The sequence below is a fragment of the Schistocerca serialis genome, chromosome 2 (assembly GCF_023864345.2).
Source record: "Schistocerca serialis cubense isolate TAMUIC-IGC-003099 chromosome 2, iqSchSeri2.2, whole genome shotgun sequence".
NCBI classification, from domain to species: Eukaryota; Metazoa; Arthropoda; class Insecta; order Orthoptera; family Acrididae; genus Schistocerca; species Schistocerca serialis.
This window is the reverse complement of record NC_064639.1, coordinates 145,317,010-145,335,587: the sequence shown is the minus strand read 5'-3', so window position 1 is coordinate 145,335,587 and position 18,578 is coordinate 145,317,010. Positions and strand designations below refer to the sequence as shown.

General features: G+C 41.5%; 1 protein-coding gene across 1 annotated transcript; it reads right to left on the bottom strand.

The window, feature by feature from the left end:
* Nucleotides 1–822: 822 nt before the first annotated feature.
* On the bottom strand, nt 823–14,758 carry LOC126455470 (uncharacterized). Its single transcript, XM_050091223.1, has 2 exons — nt 14,663–14,758; nt 823–1,854 (listed from the first exon to the last, which is right to left on the bottom strand). Exon 2 carries the CDS (start codon nt 1,852–1,854, stop codon nt 871–873), a length of 984 nt encoding a protein of 327 aa, XP_049947180.1. The 5' UTR covers nt 14,663–14,758; the 3' UTR covers nt 823–870.
* Nucleotides 14,759–18,578: the final 3,820 nt, after the last annotated feature.

Genomic DNA, 18,578 nt, shown 5'->3' with positions numbered 1-18,578 from the left:
TACTCATAGCGCTCAAACAATGAAGGGCATCCACTTGAATCCATGAATGATGAACCATCCAAGATACACAATACTGACCAATATTGTTTCTCCAGTACTTTCAGCATTTATGTCGCAGCCGCTATCTGTACTGCCTGCTTCCACAAGGATAGTTTTAATGTGAGTAGTTTTCCTCAGTAGCCACCTTGTCACCGCATCTGGGGAATGTTATATATGGAAACTCCTGCTCTTTCCCAACAATGCAGCTTGATTCCAGAAAGCTACATTTACAGCTGTGGCTGTAAAAGGTAAGGATAGGCACAAGCTCTGGATGAAAATGTGTGGGAATCGTGGCTTCATCACCACCTTGTGAAAAATCATTCTGTTGTGTGTTCATACTTGACAGTGTACTTACTTTAAACGTTAACATTCTGTGATATTTATAAATTTATTACAAAACTAGAAATAACTAAATAATTTATGATTTACATTATACACACATGCACTCAAGAAACCATCACATTTCAAATACAAGTATGTGTGAAATATTCTGTTAAAGTAGTTCTGGAAGAGATTAACATATTTTTTACAGCATGTGTTATTTCTTTAGAACACTTTACTTGTAAGTACTTGCATCAGCTGTTGAAGAAAAATTTAATGTTATTTCATTGAATACATTAACATTTTTTACTAAGACGCTTTATATTCTGTTGCACACATGCAGCAATATCAACCTTCTGATATAAATAATTTTAATAAACTGTAAAATATGTGTTTCATTAAACGTTTCTGCTATGCGGAGCTCACATCTGAAGATCTACCATCAACCTACTTCTGTAAGTGTCTACTTCGATTTATGTTTGTAATTAAAACAGTAGACATTTCTGTTTGTCACAGGAAACTATTTCTTTTACTACTGTAACAATGTATTCGTCCAAGCACCGTTTCCAAATTTTCAGATAACTTTCTCTCTGCACTATCTATGATCTTGCCTTTGAATTTGTTGGTTATCCAAGTAACTACCTTTGAGAATATCCAACTCAACTTACCGAGACCACTTAAATGAATCTTAAGTTTACTGAGTTGCTTAAATCTAAGACCTGCCAGTGCTATCTTACAGTGTGAGCCACTGAGGTCCACAGTCAGCTTGACTTCAACTGCATTGTGGTCCACTTCTCCCTTGATATGTCCCTTAGGGCCAATATGCTCAAACCTTGCCTTGTACTGGTCATAACCGAGTACCATTACTTTTAGGCCTACTCCAGCTGTCACTGTCAGAATGCTGCCAGTTTTCGAAACAGAGATACCCTCAGAGCGATATAAAGACGACAAAGATTTGAACCAACCCTTTTCGGCATCGAATGTTCCTTTAACCTTTAAAGGACCAACTCTCTTACGAAATGTCTCATGAATGTCAGGTATCTGTATTTGGCTCTTTCCTCTCTTCGTTATCTCCTGTTTCACCATGTCTATGACGAAATCGACTAATGTGTCAATAGACGAATCTGCGAACAAGTTCATTACTTTTTTCTTGTTGTAGAGGATAGTAATGGACTTGGGGATGTTAGCAACATTTATCTTGGTGGTTTGTGGTGACAGAATCGCTCCTTTAGTGTCGTACAGAGGAAGTGTTATATTTTTTAGGCTGTTTGTGTCTTGAATGGCACTCGGTACTTCGTTTGGAGGATCGTTTTCAACTGGAACCGACACCGAAGCAACTACGTGACAGTCTGTGTTCTGCGAGCAAATTATAATTTTGCTCTCTAGTGCTTCGTGTACTGTACGAGCAGTTGAAAAGCAGGTAACACTAAGTAAGACGTTGTGGAAGAAAAGAATTAGTAGACCCCATTGCAGCCTCCTTCTCTCTGTCACCATCTGAAACAAAAAAGAAAATTTGTCGTAGAAGAAGAAATTTTGTGACTGTACAAGTATTGTAGCGATACTGATATAAAAATGGCCATAACCTACTTATTAGCTGGTAGCAACTTTATAAAAAGGGGTAACTCCATTACTTGTACCAGTTAATAAAGAGGTTATTATCATTTTGAATTACTTTGCCTACAGCTCTTTTGTTCCAATGAACACTTTCCTATTTGTACCAATGCCAGGTGAAGAAAGTAACACAGATTAGATGAAAACTTTTGTCCCACGACTTTGGAAAAGCGAATATCCATGGCCTAACAGTATTACCGGTAACCACAATAATAACATTCATGGTGTTCTTCCACAGGACAGTCTCTAACAATATGTAATATACAAACCATATGAGTTAAGCCATTACTTGTAACTTTTTATGACATCATCTGACTATGTACTTCTTGTATTCTTAGCATTGAGAATAGCTAGCTTCTAGCTGAAATCTAGATCTGTATAACAAAATTTAAGCAAGGACGACTGATTGCTGCAATCTATAGTTTACAAGTCAATATAACAGTCGCTGAGTGCAACGCTTTCCAAATGGGAGGTAACCTGAATAAGATCTGTATCTATTGTGATTAAGATAGGTCATACACATACACTAATCTATTTATGCTGTGTATCACAAAAGTAGCTTTCATTACGCTTTTTCCTACTAAGGAGAAATACTCTATTTTATACAAGTGTATTGCATTTTTACATTCCTTAAGCTTGTTATGATTACTACGTATTTCCCTACTCTTACTACATTTCATAAATATTGCACTGTGGCTGCAATCTCATGTTTTCTATCTTGGACTACCCACCCATCCCACAGCCCTATCTCCTCCCAAATCCCCCCTCCCTCCCCTTGTCTTCCGGTCTCTCTCCCACATTCTAATCCCCTGCTCTCCACCCTGCTAGCATTACTATACCAACCTAATCTATTGGATCACTATCCTTCCCCCACCCAGCCACCCCACCCCTATTCCTCAATGCTTTGTTTGTTCCTATATATCACAGTCTCGTGTCACTCCCCCCCCCCCCCTCGGACATGCACACATTGAGCCTTCAATCACTCACCTGTGGTTAGGTCCGATGAAGTTTCATGCCCCCCCTCCCCCCACACACCCCACCCCACTCCCCATCCACTAACCAAATTTTCTCCCATCTCTTCACTCTCATTTTGGTTTTTCCTGCTTCAACATTTAATCAAGTATTCACTCATATCCCTACTGTCATTTTATTCAATCCCCCTTCCCATCTCTTAGTACCTCTAGTACTGTTTTTCCTACCTCTCCATCTCGCTATTGTCCTTTGACATTTCCGCGCCCACCCCCCCACCCCCCCCCTGTATTTGTTACAATCCTATCTCTCTCTCTTAATTACACTGTTAATCGTCTTAATTTTCTTGATTTTATACGTCTTTGCCTAACAATGTATATTCCTGTCTCTTTCCCATCCCTCTTCAGCCAGGTCCATTTATGCCCCCACTCACCCCGCGTTTTTACCTCCTATTGTTACCTTTCGTATTATCAATGGCACTTAACTATATTCTTATATGTGATTCACTGTCTTAGAATTTTATTACATTTTGTTCCTTTCAGACTTTAGTTCCTCATCCAACGTAATGTAGGTTCACTTACCGTTGTTGACGATATTGTGTATATATGTTTATTGCAAAGACGATTGCACACAGTGCCACCTAAAGATAATTATATATAGTCTGAAGATATTTAATATTAAAAGTCAAATATCTATGACACTTTGTCAGTATACAGTTGTTCTATTACTCCTAGCCGGCCGGTGTGGCCGTGCGGTTAAAGGCGCTTCAGTCTGGAACCGCGTGACCGCTACGGTCGCAGGTTCGAATCCTGCCTCGGGCATGGATGTGTGTGATGTCCTTAGGTTAGTTAGGTTTAATTAGTTCTAAGTTCTAGGCGACTGATGACCTCAGGAGTTAAGTCGCATAGTGCTCAGAACCATTTGAACCATTTTTATTACTCCTACTCTTTGATGTCGCTATCATGACGTTTTAAGGACTTGCTCATCTTTTATTTACCAACGTAAGCCTGTTTTTACTAAAAATGACGTGCTCCCACGATTATTTACCTATCTGTTACAAGATGGTTATTTTAAATCTGGCATTTCGTGGGGAGTAAATATTTTTCTTAATGTATGGCCAACTTTGAGCTTGACAACATGTTAAGTGTCCTGCAGTTATGTTAAAGACATAAAATGCTAGTATATATGTTCCATAATCATACATCAGTTTATATTCATTGTTTAAGACATTTTACATTTTTTAAAATTTTACTTGGTCTTACTGTATGTAATTTTTATTCTTAGCAAATACTTGAAAATGACATAACAGGCCGAAACCTGTGTTCTACTTATATAAACAATAAAACAGTCAAATAGCGGTGTGTTCCATTAAAAAATATTTCCTGACTGTTGCACAGGAACATCAAAAACTGACAACCATTTCCAGTCAGTTGGAGCAGGGGACTCAGTCCATTCCATGTAAACACAAGCCACACCTTCATCATCACCACCAGCTTGCACAGTGCCTTGTTGACAACTTGAGTCCACGGCATCGTGGTGTCTGAGCCTCATACTCTACCATCACCTCTTACTAACTGCAATCGGGACTCGTGTGACCAGGCCACGGTTTTCCAGTCGTCTATGGCCCAACCAATAGGATCACGAGCCCAGGAAAAGTGCTGTAGGCGATGTAATGCTGTTAGCAAAGGCACTCGCGTCTGTCGTCTACTGCTATAGCCCATTAACGCCAAAGTTCGCCGCACTGTCGTAACGGATACGTTCGTCGTACGTCGCACGCTGATTTCTGCGCTTATTTCACGTAGTGTTGCTTGTCTGTTAGCACTGACACCGCTGCTCTCGGTAGTTAAGTGGAGGCCGTCGACCACTGCGTTGTCTGTGGTGAGTGGTAAGGCCTGAAATTTGGTATTGTGGGCGCACTCTTGACACTGTGGACCTCGGGATATTGAATTCCCTACCGACTACCGAAATGGAATGTCCCAAGCATCGAGGTCGAACTGCCATTCTGTCTACCATTCCGCCTTCAAGGTCTGTTAAATTCCCATCGTGCTGCCATAATCACGCCGGAAACCTTTTCACGTGAATCGCTTGAATACAAATGACATCCCTGCCTTGTGTACGCGATGCTACCGTCCTCTGTATATGTGCGTGTCGCTATCCCACAAGTTTTTGACCTCAGTGTATGTACCCGTTTTGATATTTCTAAGATATTTTGTGAATGTTGTTGTTTGGTCATCAAAAATGGTTCAAATGGCTCTAAGCACTATGGGACTTAACATGTGAGGTCATCAGTCCACCACTGCGTGCCCACTAACTACAGACAATTTCCTTCAGTTGCCATTCACATCGCTTTATTTAAACCATTTGTCTGAAGATTGTCCAACAGTTACAAGGTGTTTAAAAATTCTTTTTACGGGTTTCCAGGGGTCATAGAGGTTATGATAAAGAACCTATGTTCGGAAATGTAGCATGTGGATATAAAATAAGTTTGGAGATCGGTTCACTTTCAAATTTCAGACTTCACTGTAGGCTGGGAAGAGGACGCCGTCGTCAGTCCTTGTTGTAATTATGTCATCATGTACATTACCGACATCAACAACAACTGCCAGGAAGTTCGGAACTAGGAGGGTTGGCTGTGGTGCTCCACGGACACGCTGAATTCTAGAGTTTGAAGAGGAAGTCCTTCGTCACGTAGAAGAGAACTCGAGGACAGGTACTCGAAACACTGCTCATGCAATCAGCTTCTACACCACACATGTCAGAGCTCATTACCTCCGCTGTATGTATATCGTGGAGCGGTAGGTTTGAAAGTGATCCGATCCTCAAACTGATTTTATATCCACATGGCTCTTTTCCGGATACGGATTTTTTTTCAAAAGTTCATCTACTAAGTCTTTTCTACAGTCCTACCTAGAAGCCTGTAATGTTAATTTTGTATCACCATGTATAATTATATCACTTCGCTAGACAAGTTGATAGATGCAGTTTGGGAAAGTACACAGTTGGTTTCTATAAGGCAGCACACGTTTGTGGATCAAGTTTGATTCACGAGTCACATCAAGACAGCTAGAATCTGCCTAGCTTAGAAATCGGCAACCAAAAAATAAAACTGAATGAAAAGAAGAAATTGTATTTCATTAATACTGAACAGCTATATTTCTGTACATGTTTCCAGCGTGGAACAAAGAAACTACTCAACTATTTAGCCACTTTGTTACTCTGTTATATATTAAAAAACATGAATTTATTTGAAAATTCGTTAGTCACAGTTAACCAGGTCGTAGGTGGAAGAATATAGTTTAGCAAAACCTTGCGAAGACTAGGAAGTGAGTGGGGAAATCTCTATTGATAATTTCGAGAAGGGAACATGGTGTCTGCCAATAACTGCGTTTAGGAAATAGTGGTGTAAACAAGTCGCATAGCATTGTCGATTGTTCGACAGTGGGGCAATACAGCAAATAATTTCATCAAGCCTGTGTGCTCGTTAGGCAGCAATGAATGAAGCAGCGGTAGGTAAGAGAGGCTATTCAAATAATTCAGCGCCCAGACAGTATGGACAGAGAGGGTGGCTGCAAGTTGTAGAAGGCCTGTCTGCCAGCGATCCCAGTACAGCTGCAGAAAACTGGATGACGGGTGTAGTATTTGTTGTGAATAAAAGGTATGGCAGAGAGTGTGTTACTGTGCACAGCTCAGTGATAGGGTGGTTCTCAAAAGAAAAGACATCAAACCAACACAGACAACCATAGTTCAGGAATACAAGGCGACTTCGCAAGCTGAAGTTAAAAAGATAGAGAAAGTATATGAGGATATTGTTGTTTTGTTGTTTTTTGGGGGTGGAAACCAGACAGTGAGGTCATCGGTATCATCGGATTAGGGAAGGAAGAGGAAGGAAGTCGGCTGTGCCCTTTCAAAGGAACCATCCCAGCATTTACCTGAAGCGATTTAGGGAAATCACGGAAAACCTAAATCAGGATGGCTGGACGCGGGGTTGAACCGTCGTCCTCCCGAATGCGAGTCCAGTGTGCTAGCCACTGCACCACCTCCCTCGGTATGAGGATATTGAAAAGGTAACACAGTACGAAAAGGGAGACGAAAATCTAATAGTCATGGGGAACTGGAACTCAGTTGTAGGGGAAGGAATAGACGAAATGGTTAGAAGAGAATATTGGCTTGGGACGAGGAATGAGAGAGGAGAAAAACTGATTGAATTCTATAATAAATTTCAGCTCGTAACAGCGAATACTCTGTTCAAGAATCACAAGAGGAGAAGATACACTTGGAAAAGACCGGGTGATGCGGGAAGGTTTCAGTTCGATTACCTCATGGCCAGACAGAGCTTTTGAAATCAGATACTGGATTGTAAGGCGTACCCAGGAGCAGGTATAGACTCAGATTACAATTTAGTAGAGATGAAGAGTAGACTGAAGTTTAAGAGATTAGTCAGAAAGAATCGATACGCAGAGAAGTGGGGTACGTGAGTATTAAGGAATGACGACATATGCTTTAAGCTCTCTAAGGCTATAGATACAAGAATAAAGCATAGCTCAGTAGACAGTACAGTTGAAGAGGAATGGACATCTCTGAAAAAGGCAATCACAGAAGTTGGAAAGAAAAATATAAGTACAAAGAAAGTAACTGCTAAGAAACCATGGGTAACAGTAGTAGTAATACTTTAGCTGATCGATGGTAGAAGGAGGTACAAAAATGTTCAGGGATATTCAGGAAAACATAAATACAAGTTGCTAAGAAATGAAATAAACTGGAAGTGCAGGGAAGCTAAGACGAAATGGCTGCGAGAAAAATATGAAGAAATCGGAAAAGAAATGATTGTCGGAGGGATTGACATAGAATATAGGAAAGTAAAAATAGAACCAAGGATGGTACAATTAAGAGTGTAACGGGAATTCCACTGCAATACAAACAAGAGAGCGGACAGGTAGAAAGAGTACATTTAAGGGTCTATGATGATGAAGATGTGGCTGATGTGATAGAAGAAGAAGCAGGAGTCGATTTAGAAGAGATAGGGGAATCAGTATTAGAATCACAAATTAAGAGAGTGTAAGTAGGCTGTTTAGGTTTTCTCATTGGTAACGCCACGTAGCGCTCTGTATGAAAATCACTGGCTGTGCTGTGTGCAGTCTGTGGCTTTTCGCATTGTTGTTCGCTATTGTAGTGTTGGGCAGTTGGCTGTTAACAGCGCGTAGCGTTGCGCAGTTGGAGGTGAGCCGCCAGCAGTGATGGATGTGGGGAGAGAGATGGTGGAGTTTTGAGAGCGGATGATGTGGACGTGTGTCCATCAGAGACAGTAAATTTATAAGACTGGATGCCATGAACTGCTATATATATTATGACTTTTGAACACTATTAAGGTAAATACATTGTTTGTTCTCTATCAAAATCTTTCATTTGCTACCTATGCCTATCAGTAGTTAGTGCCTTCAGTAGTTTGAGTCTTTTATTTAGCTGGCAGTAGTGGCGCTCGCTGTATTGCAGTAGCTTGAGTAACGAAGATTTGTGTGAGGTAAGTGATTTGTGAAAGGTATAGGTTAATGTTAGTCGGGGCCATTCTTTTGTAGGGATTATTGAAAGTCAGATTGCGTTGCGCTAAAAAATATTGTGTGTCAGTGTAGTGTTGATCAGAATAGGTAAAGAGCGAAATGTCTATTATTTTATATATTCACTTATGTCATAATTCCTGTAACACTGATGTATCTGTTTATTTCTATTCTTTTGTAAAGCCTGTACTACTACACATTTATCTGTATTGTTATGTTCTTTAATAATGCATTTTGTACCTTTGTTACTGTATTCTCATGTTATAAACTGTAATTGACACCAGTTCATCAAATTTCTGATGGTCATAGTATATGCAAAATATGTGAGAAGTTGGGACTGTTAGTGTTTGGACGTGTGCTAATAATTCAGCAAGGGACTGGTTAACAGCACTGCTGGTTCTAAGGACAATTTCAAAAACTTTGTGAGTGTACAAGTGGTGGTTTATGGACTTGCTATAATGTCTGCAAGACTTCTAAGGACAATTCCAAAAACTTTGTGCGTGCACAAGTGGTGGTTTATGAACTTGCTATATTGTCCGCAAGACTCTTCGATGGTGATTGTGCACCTGCACAGTCGCAACAGATGGCTGCTGGCCATCTCTACAAGGACTGTAGTGGGTCTGCATCTTTGATGACCCACTAATACCATTATTTCTACAAGGACTACAGTGGGTCTACACCTTTGATGACTCACCAGTACCATTATTTCTACATTGACTGCAGTGGGTCTGCACCTCTGGTGGCCCACCAATACCATACACTCTACCAGGACTACAGTGGGTCTGCTCTGTGATGACCTACCTACCAATATTCTTCAACTTCGACTGACTCTTCTGTGGGTTTGCTCTGTTGTGGCCCATTACCTGTCTGGATGTCAAGAGTCAGCAATGTCTTTCCGTTGGAAGGACAACACTACTTTTTCAAGACTGCATGGAAATCCACTACTTCCGTGTGCATTTTCTTTAAATGCTCAGACTTTGAGAAACACACTGCAATTTTACTGTGATGAACGATCAGGGCTGTCTTTATGGACTGTGAGAAAATTTTAGCTTTTGACCAACACTGTATCAATAAGTGTGTGCATTTGCTTTCTTTGTTATTGTAATTGTGAAATTTTTTTAACAAATATGTATTGGGCAGTGACCAAAACAATTTCTAAAATTTTTTGTGGGGAACAAGGGGGCAAAGTAAGTAGGCTGTTTAGGTTTTCTCATTGGTAACGCCACGTAGCGCTCTGTATGAAAATCACTGGCTGTGCTGCGTGCAGTCTGTGGCTGTTTTGCATTGTTGTTCGCTATTGTAGTGTTGGGCAGTTGGCTGTTAACAGCGTGTAGCGTTGCGCAGTTGGAGGTGAGCCGCCAGCAGTGACGGATGTAGGGAGAGAGATGGCGGATTTTTGAGAGCGGATGATCTGGTCACAGACAGTAAATTTGTAAGACTGGATATCATGAACTGATATATATATTATGATTTTTGAACACTATTGAGGTAAATACATTGTTTGTTCTCTATCAAAATCTTTCATTTGCTAACTATGCCTATTAGTAGTTCGTGCCTTCAGTAGTTTGAGTCTTTTATTTAGCTGGCAGTAGTGGCGCTCGCTGTATTGCAGTAGCTTGAGTAGCGAAGATTTGTGTGAGGTAAGTGATTTGTGAAAGGTATAGGTTAATGTTAGTCAGGGCCATTCTTTTGTAGGGATTATTGAAAGTCAGACTGCGTTGCGCAAAAAAAATATTGTGTGTCAGTGTAGTGTTGATCAGAATAAGTAATGAGCGAAATGTCTGAGTACGTTCAGTTTTGCTCAGCTGTTTGAAAATCAAATAATGTAAGAGATTTATCAGCACAGTAACTCAATAATTTTTCTAGGGGACGTTTCAAGAGCTTTGGAGGATCTAATATCAAATAAGGAAGAAGAGATAGGTAACATTCCATCAGAATTTCTAAAGTCACTGAGGAAGTGGCAACAAAACGATTATTCACGTTGGTGTGTAGAATGAATGAGCCTGGCGACATACCATCTGACTTTAGGAAAAATATCGTCTACACAATTCCGAAGACTGCGAGAGCTGACAAGTGTGAGAACTGTCACACAATCAGCTTGACAGCTCATGCATCCAAGTTGCTGACAAGAATAGTATGCAAAAGAATGGAACAGAAAATTGAGGATGTGTGAAATGACGATCAGTTTGGCTTTAGGAAAGGTAAAGGCACCAGGAAGGCAGTTCTGACGTTGCAGATGATAATGGAAGGAAGACTAAAGAAAAATAAAGAAACTTTTATATGATTTGTCAACTTGGAAAAAGCGTTCGACGATATTAAATGGTCTAAGATGTTCAAAATTCTGAGAAAAATAGGAGTAAGTTATAGGGAAAGACGGGTAATATACAATATGTACAAGAGCCAAGAGGGAATAATAAGAGTGGACGATTAAGAATGAAATGCTCTGACTAAAAAGGTGTAAGACAGAGATGTAGTCTTCCGTCCCTACCGTTAAATCTGGTATGTCGTGAAGCAATGACGGAAATAAAAGAAAGGTTCAGCAGTGGAATTAAAATTCAAGGTGAATAGATATAAATGATACGATTGACCGCTAACATTGCTATCCTGAGTGAAAGTGAAGAAGAATTACGTGATCTGCTGAATGGAATGAACGGTATAATGACTACGGAATATGGACTGAGTGTAAACCGAAGAAAGACGAAAGTAATGAGAAGTATCAGAAATGAGAAGAGCGAGAAATTTAACATTAGGATTGATGGTCACGAAGTAGATGAAGTTAGGCAATTCTGCTACCTAGGCAGCAAAATAACCAATGACGGACGGAGCAAGGAGGACATTAGAAGCAGACTAGCACTGGCAAAAAGGACATTCCTGGCGAAGAGAAGTCTGATAGTATCAAGCATAGGCCTTAATTTGAGAAAGAAATTTCTGAGAATGTTTGGAGCACACAATTGTATGGTAATGAAACTTAGACTGTGAAAAAACCGGAACAGAAAAGAATCGAAGCATTTCAAATGTCGTGTTGAAAATTAGGTTGATGATAAGGTGAGGAATGAGGAGGTGCTGCGCAGAATTGGAGAGCAAAGGAATATGTGGAAAACACCGACAAGGAGAAGGGACAGGATGACAGAACATGTCTTAAGACATCAGGGAATGACTTCCATGGTACCAGAGGGAACTGTAGAGGGCAAAAATGGAACAGGAAGACAGATCGGAATACAGCCAGCAAATAATTGAGGACATAGGCTGCAAGTGCTACTCCGAGATGAAGAGGTTGGCACAAGAGAAGAAATCGTTGCGGGCCGATCAAGCAAGTTAGAAACTGATGACTCAAAAAAATTCTAAATTTCTAACCAGTAGCATTTTTGTCGGCTAAATTTCAGCTACTAGTTGCAATTGATTTATATCAATGGACAAGTTACAAAATTTCTGTCACCCCTGATTCGAATCAGTGTCTCCTGCTTTCTCTGCAGATGCGCTGACCAATACACAATCCGATCACAGTGGTCAATACAACCACACGCACTACCCTAGCACGCCTCCCATCAGACCCAAATTCTCAACTTTATACCACACATTTCTGATGTAGTGTCTCTGTTCATTAGCCTCATAACATGCCGCATCTCGCTGGTTCCCTTAAGAGTTCGAACTTGGTGTGCGTCTGTCTGAGAGAACAGCCACCGCCGGCTGGGGTGGCCGAGCGGTTCTAGGCACTACAGTCTGGAACCGCGTGACCGCTACGGTCGCCGTTTCGAATCCGGCCTCGGGCATGGATGTGTGTGATGTCCTTAGGTTAGTTAGGTTTAAATAGTTCTAAGTTCTAGGGGACTGATGACCTCAGCAGTTAAGTCCCATAGTGCTCGGAGCCATTTGAACCATTTGAACAGTCACCACATACATAATTACGGCGATGATGGCGAATTATTCCTTCAGTGCAGATGCACACCAAGTTCGCACCCTCATACGGCACAAATTTCTAACTTGCAGCATTGATATACACTGAAGCGCCAAAGAAAATGGTATAGGCATTCGTATTCAAATACATAGTTATGTAAACAGGCAGAATACGGCGCTGCGGTTAGCAATCCCTATGCAGTGTCTGACACAGTTGTTACATTGGTTACAACTGCTTCAGTGGCAGCTTACCAAGATTTAAGTGAGTTTGAACGTGTCGTTATAGTGTCGTAACGTGTCGATATCTCCGAGATAGAAGTGGGGGTTTTTCCGTACGACCATTTCACGAGTGTACCGTGAATATCAGGAAACCGGTAAAACGTCAAATCTACGGCAAAGCTGCGGCCAGAAAAGGATCCTGCAAGAACGGGACCAACGACGGCTGAACAGAATCATTCAATGTGACAGAAGTGCAACTCTTCCGCAAATCTCTGCAGATCTCAGTGCTGGGACATCAACAAGTGTCAGTGTGCGAACCATTCAACGAAATGTCATCGATATGGACTTTTGGAGCTGAAGGCCCACTCGTGTACCCTTGATGACTGTACGACATAGCGCTTTACGCCTCGCCTGGGCCCGCCGACAGTGGACTGTTGATTACTGGAAACATGTTGTCTGGTCGGTCGAGTCTCGTTTCAAATTGTATCGTGCGGATTGACTTGTGCCGGCATGGAGACAACCTCATGAATCCATGGACCCTGCATGTCAGCAGGGGACTGTTCAAGCTGGTGGGAGCTCCGTAATGGTGTGGGGTGTGTGCAGACGGAGTGATATGGGACCCCTGATACATCTAGATACGACTCTGGCAGGTGATACGTACGTAAGCATCCTGTCTGATCACTTGCATCCATTCATGTCCGTTGTGCAAACCGACGGATTTGGGCAATTCCAACACGACAATGCAACACCCCACACTTCCATAATTGCTACAGAGTGGCTCCAAGAACGCTCTTCTGAATTTGAACACTTCCGCTGGCCACAAGTCTTCCCAGACATGAACATTATTGAGCATATCTGGAATAACTTGCAACGTGCTGTTCAGAAGAGATCTCCACTCCCTCGTACTGTTACGGATTTATGAACAGCCCTGCAGGAGTTATGGTGTCGATTCCCTCCAGTACGACTTCAGACATTTATAGAGTGCATGGCACGTCGTGCTGTGGCACTTCTGCGTCCTCGCCGGGGCCCTACACGATATTAGGCCGGTGTACGAGATTCTTTGGCTCTTCAGTGTTTGGTACCTAATGTCTTTTAATTCCTTTGTGTCTTGATTCATAGTGGTTGCAGGATCAAAGTGGTGAATGTTCTTTCGGATACGCTAACTCGACCGACTCCATCTCACCACTGACTGAGCGCACTCGGTACTGCCTAGCAACCTCGCAGGGCCCTGGCTGCCGGAAAAGGCGTGGGCAGGAAGTTCTAGAAGCTAAGACTCGATTGATGGCGCATGCTGCTGGTAGCTCGCAGGTAAGGATATAGATCACGGCACCATTACAACGGCAGGCGCTGCGGTCTGGAACCGCAAAACCGCTACGGTCGCAGGTTCGAATCCTGCCTCGGGCATGGATGTTTGTGATGTCCTTAGGTTAGTTAGGTTTAACTAGTTCTAAGTTCTAGGGGACTAATGACCTCAGCAGTTGAGTCCCACAGTCCTCAGAGCCATTTGAACCATTTGAACAACGGCAGGAAGTAGTGTGCAAATGGTTGAAAGTATACGCTCATGGTTTCAGAGCCCCGTGCGTATCTGTCGCAACAAACATTTTTTTCGGAGATTGGCCGCGATGAACATTTGCTGGCCAACTAGATCGCCGTTTTCGTTATAGTAATCTTTCTCTGGGTTCTCTGGAGCAGCTGCAAGGAATGCTATGTGGCCCCAGCCACTCGTGGTGACCCTTTAACCCCTGCATGCGTCGTTTTCAGCCCGTCGTAAAGCAGTGTAGGCGGGCAAGTGATGGGAATAATGTAAGCAATCACAGTGTCGGCACAGAAGTTTGCATTCTCACGTTAAGGATGACATACATTTTCTTGTAGCGAAGAAAAACAAAGAAACGTAAATAAAAGAATGCAACGTCGAGCACTTCACCTTGATCGTAGACAATTTTTTTTTTATCAATATGTTGAAATCAAATGTTATAGAAGAACCTTGTTCGCAGTTACAGAGTTACGGATTTTTTGTATATAAACTAGCTTTCTGCGTGCGCGCAGAGTTCTCTTACCTCTTCTGTCGCTGAAATGGTGTGGACCTCACTGAGAATGTGCGACTCTATCTAGTGCGAGACCGAGCCGCTCTGTCGAAACCGCTTATCGCTGTTTCTCGTCCTATTCCGCCTTATCTCTCCGAGTGGTCGAGATACATAAAATACACTTCCGCCACCGGATCTCACTGTCACATTTTCCTCTGTGCTTCTTGTCATTGAGTTGTGCAGTCAGTATATTCAAAACTAAGAAGTTTACAATACGTCTCCCCCGTCTTACTAGTGTAGATGATACATCTACATGGATGCTCTGCAAATCACATTTAAGTGCCTGGGAGAGGGTTCATCCAACCGCCTTCACAATTCTCTATTATTCCAACTCGTATTGCGCGCGGAAAGAATGAACACCTATATCTTTCCGTGCGAGCTCCGATTTCCCTTATTTTATCGCGGTGATCGTTCCGCTCTATGTAGGCCGGTGTCAAAAAAATATTTTCGCATTCGGAGGAGAAATTTGGTGATCGGAATTTCGTGAGAAGATTCCGTCACAACGAAAAACGCCTTTCTTTTAATGATTTCCAGCCCAAATCCTGTATCATTTCTCTGACACTCTCTCCCATATTTCGCGATAATACAAAATGTGCTGCCCATCTTTGAACTTTTTCGATATACTGCGTCAGTCCTACCTGGTAAGGATCCCATGCCGCGCAGCAATACTCTAAAAGAGGACGGACAAACGTAGTGTATGCAGTCTCCTTAGTAGGTCTGTTACATTTTCTAAGTGTCCTGCCAATAAAACGCAGCCTTTGGTTAGCCTTCCCCACAACATTTTCTATGTGTTCTTTCCAATTTAATTTGTTCGTAATTGTAATACCTAGGTATTTAGTTGAATTTACGGCTTTTAGATGAGACTGATTTATCGTGTAACCCAAGTTTAACGAGTTCCTTTTAGCACTCATGTGGATGACCTCACACTTTTCGTTATTTAGGGTCAACTGCCACTTTTCGCACCATTCAGATGTTGTTGTTGTGGTCTTCAGTCCTGAGACTGGTTTGATGCAGCTCTCCATGCTACTCTATTCTGTGCAAGCTTCTTCATCTCCCAGTACCTACGGCAACCTACATCCTTCTGAATCTGCTTCGTGTATTCATCTCTTGGTCTCCCTCTACGATTTTAACCCTCCACGCTGCCCTCCAATACTAAATTGGTGATCCCTTGATGCCTCACAACATGTCCTACCAACCGATCCCTTCTTCTAGTCAAGTTGTGCCACAAACTTCTCTTCTCCCCAATCCTATTCAGTACTTCCTCATTAGTTATGTGATCTACCCATCTAATCTTCAGCATTCTTCTGTAGCACCACATTTCGAAAGCTTCTATTCTCTTCTTGTCCAAACTATTTATCGTCCATGTTTCACTTCCATACATGGCTACACTCCATACAAATACTTTCAGAAACGACTTCCTGACATTTAAATCTATTCTCGATGTTAACAAATTTTTCTTCTTCAGAAATGCTTTCCTTGCCATTGCCAGTTTACTTTTTATATCCTCTCTACTTCGACCATCATCAGTTATTTTGGTCCCCAAATAGCAAAACTCCTTTACTACTTTAAGTGTCTCATTTCCTAATCTAATTTCCTCAACATCACCCGACTTAATTCGACTACATTCCATCATCCTTGTTTTGCTTTTGTTGATGTTCATCTTATATCCTCTTTTCAACACACTATCCATTCCGTTCAACTGCTCTTCCAAGTCCTTTGCTGTCTCTGACAGAATTACAATGTCATCGGCGAACCTCAAAGTTTTTATTTCTTCTCCATGGATTTTAATACCTACTCGGAATTTTTCTTTTGTTTCCTTCACTGCTTGCTCAATATACAGATTGAATAATATCGGGAGAGACTACAACCCTGTCTCACTCCCTTCCCAACCACTGCTTCCCTTTGATGTCCCTCGACTCTTATAACTGCCATCTGGTTTCTGTACAAATTGTAAATAGCTTTTCGCTCCTTGTATTTTACCCCTGCCACCTTCAGAATTTGAAAGAGAGTATTCCAGTCAACATTGTCAAAAGCTTTCTCTAAGTCTACAAATGCTAGAAACGTAGTTTTGCCTTTCCTTAATCTAGCTTCTAAGATAAGTCGTAGGGTCAGTATTGCCTCATGTGTTCCGATATTTCTACGGAATCCAAACTGATCTTCCCCGAGATCTATCAGTTTTCCCATTCGTCTGTAAAGAATTCATATATTTTTTCTAAATCGTTCTGCAGTTTGTTTTGATCTTCTGATGACTTTATTAGTCGATAAACGACAGCGTCATCTGCAAACAACCGAAGACAGCTGCTCAGATTGTCTTCCAAATCGTTTATATAGATAAGTAACAGCAAAGGAATTATAACACTACCTTGGGGAACGCCCGAAATCACTTTTGTTTTACTCGATGACTTTCAGTCAATTACTACGAACTGTGACCTCTCTGACAGGAAATCGCAAATCAAATGACATAACTGAGACGATATTGCATAAGCACGCAATTTTACTACGAGCCGCTTGTGTGGTACAGTATTAAAAGCCTTCCGGAAATCCAGGAATACAGAATCGATCTGAAATCCCTTGTCAGTAGCACTGAACACTTCATGTGAATAAAGAGCTAGTTCTGTTTCACAGGAACGATGTTTTCTAAACCCATGTTGATTGTGGGTGAATAGACCGTTTTCTTCGTGGTAATTCGTAATGTTCGAACACAATATATGTTCCAGAATCCTGCTGCATATCGACGTTAACGATACGGGCCTGTTATTTAATGGATTACTCCTACTACCTTTCTTGATATTGGTGTGACCTGTGCAACTTTACAGTCTTTGGGTACGGATCTTTCGTCGAGCGAACGGTTGTATATGATTGTTAAATATGGAGCTAATGCATCAGCATACTCCGATATTCCTGCATATACGAAACCAAATAGAAATTTTCTCCGTCTGGCGGTAAAAGATCGAATTTACTAATACAAATTTACTTAGACGCGAGAATAGCTGAAAGTCAGAGGGCCCGAAATCTAGTGAATAGTTTAGATGTTGCTACTATTCTTAATTCTAACTTTCAGTTTTCTCGTTTCCACGACGAAAGATAACCATTTACTGCGATCCAGGTGTCTCACGTTTCTTTCATCTAGTTGCTTGACAAGCGTTGTATAGTATTCGTCAGTTATTACCTTAGCTTCTGTAGAATAATCAATAAAAGAATTCATTTTTCATCCCAGAAAGCATTTCGCGTAACTTTTCCGACAGATGAAATAGACTTCCCCTTTCTGGTGCACGATTTCGTACGTTTGTCATGTATCATCGCGCAGGGTACAGCCACGTTTGAATTCTTCTATCAGTTTCCTAGTTGTGAATATTACGGAACGCACTTCTTATTCGCCTTCATCAATTCTGAATGAATTTCCCTTTGGCGATAAACTGCAAAAAATAAATAACTGTATGACGCACGGCTATTCACTTTATCCCTCTGAAAGACAAATGGTTCAAATGGCTCTGAGCACTATGGGCCTTAACAGCTGTGGTCATCAGTCCCCTAGAACTTAGAACTACTTAAACCTAACTATCCTAAAGACATCACACACATCCATGCCCGAGCCAGGATTCGAACCTGCGACCGTAGCAGTCGCGCGGTTCCGGACTGCGCGCCTAGAACCGCGAGACCACCGCGGCCGGCCTCTCTGGAATTAAAAAAAAAAAAAAATTAAAAAATTAAAAAAAGAACTTATAAGCACGACTGCTAGGCAGATCAAGTTAACACTTTATTACACAACATTTACTAAGGTAACGGAAACGGTTCAGTTGATCTCAGCTTCCTCTGTTCCACAAACAGAGAAATTTTCTCCTTGTCCTATGATATCAATATAACGTTGTACTTTGTTGCTCGGGTATAT

Coding starts and splice junctions, on each gene's coding strand:
- LOC126455470 (XM_050091223.1), bottom strand. CDS start 1,854: ATGGTGACAGAGAGAAGGAGGCTGCAATGGGGTCTACTAATTCTTTTC.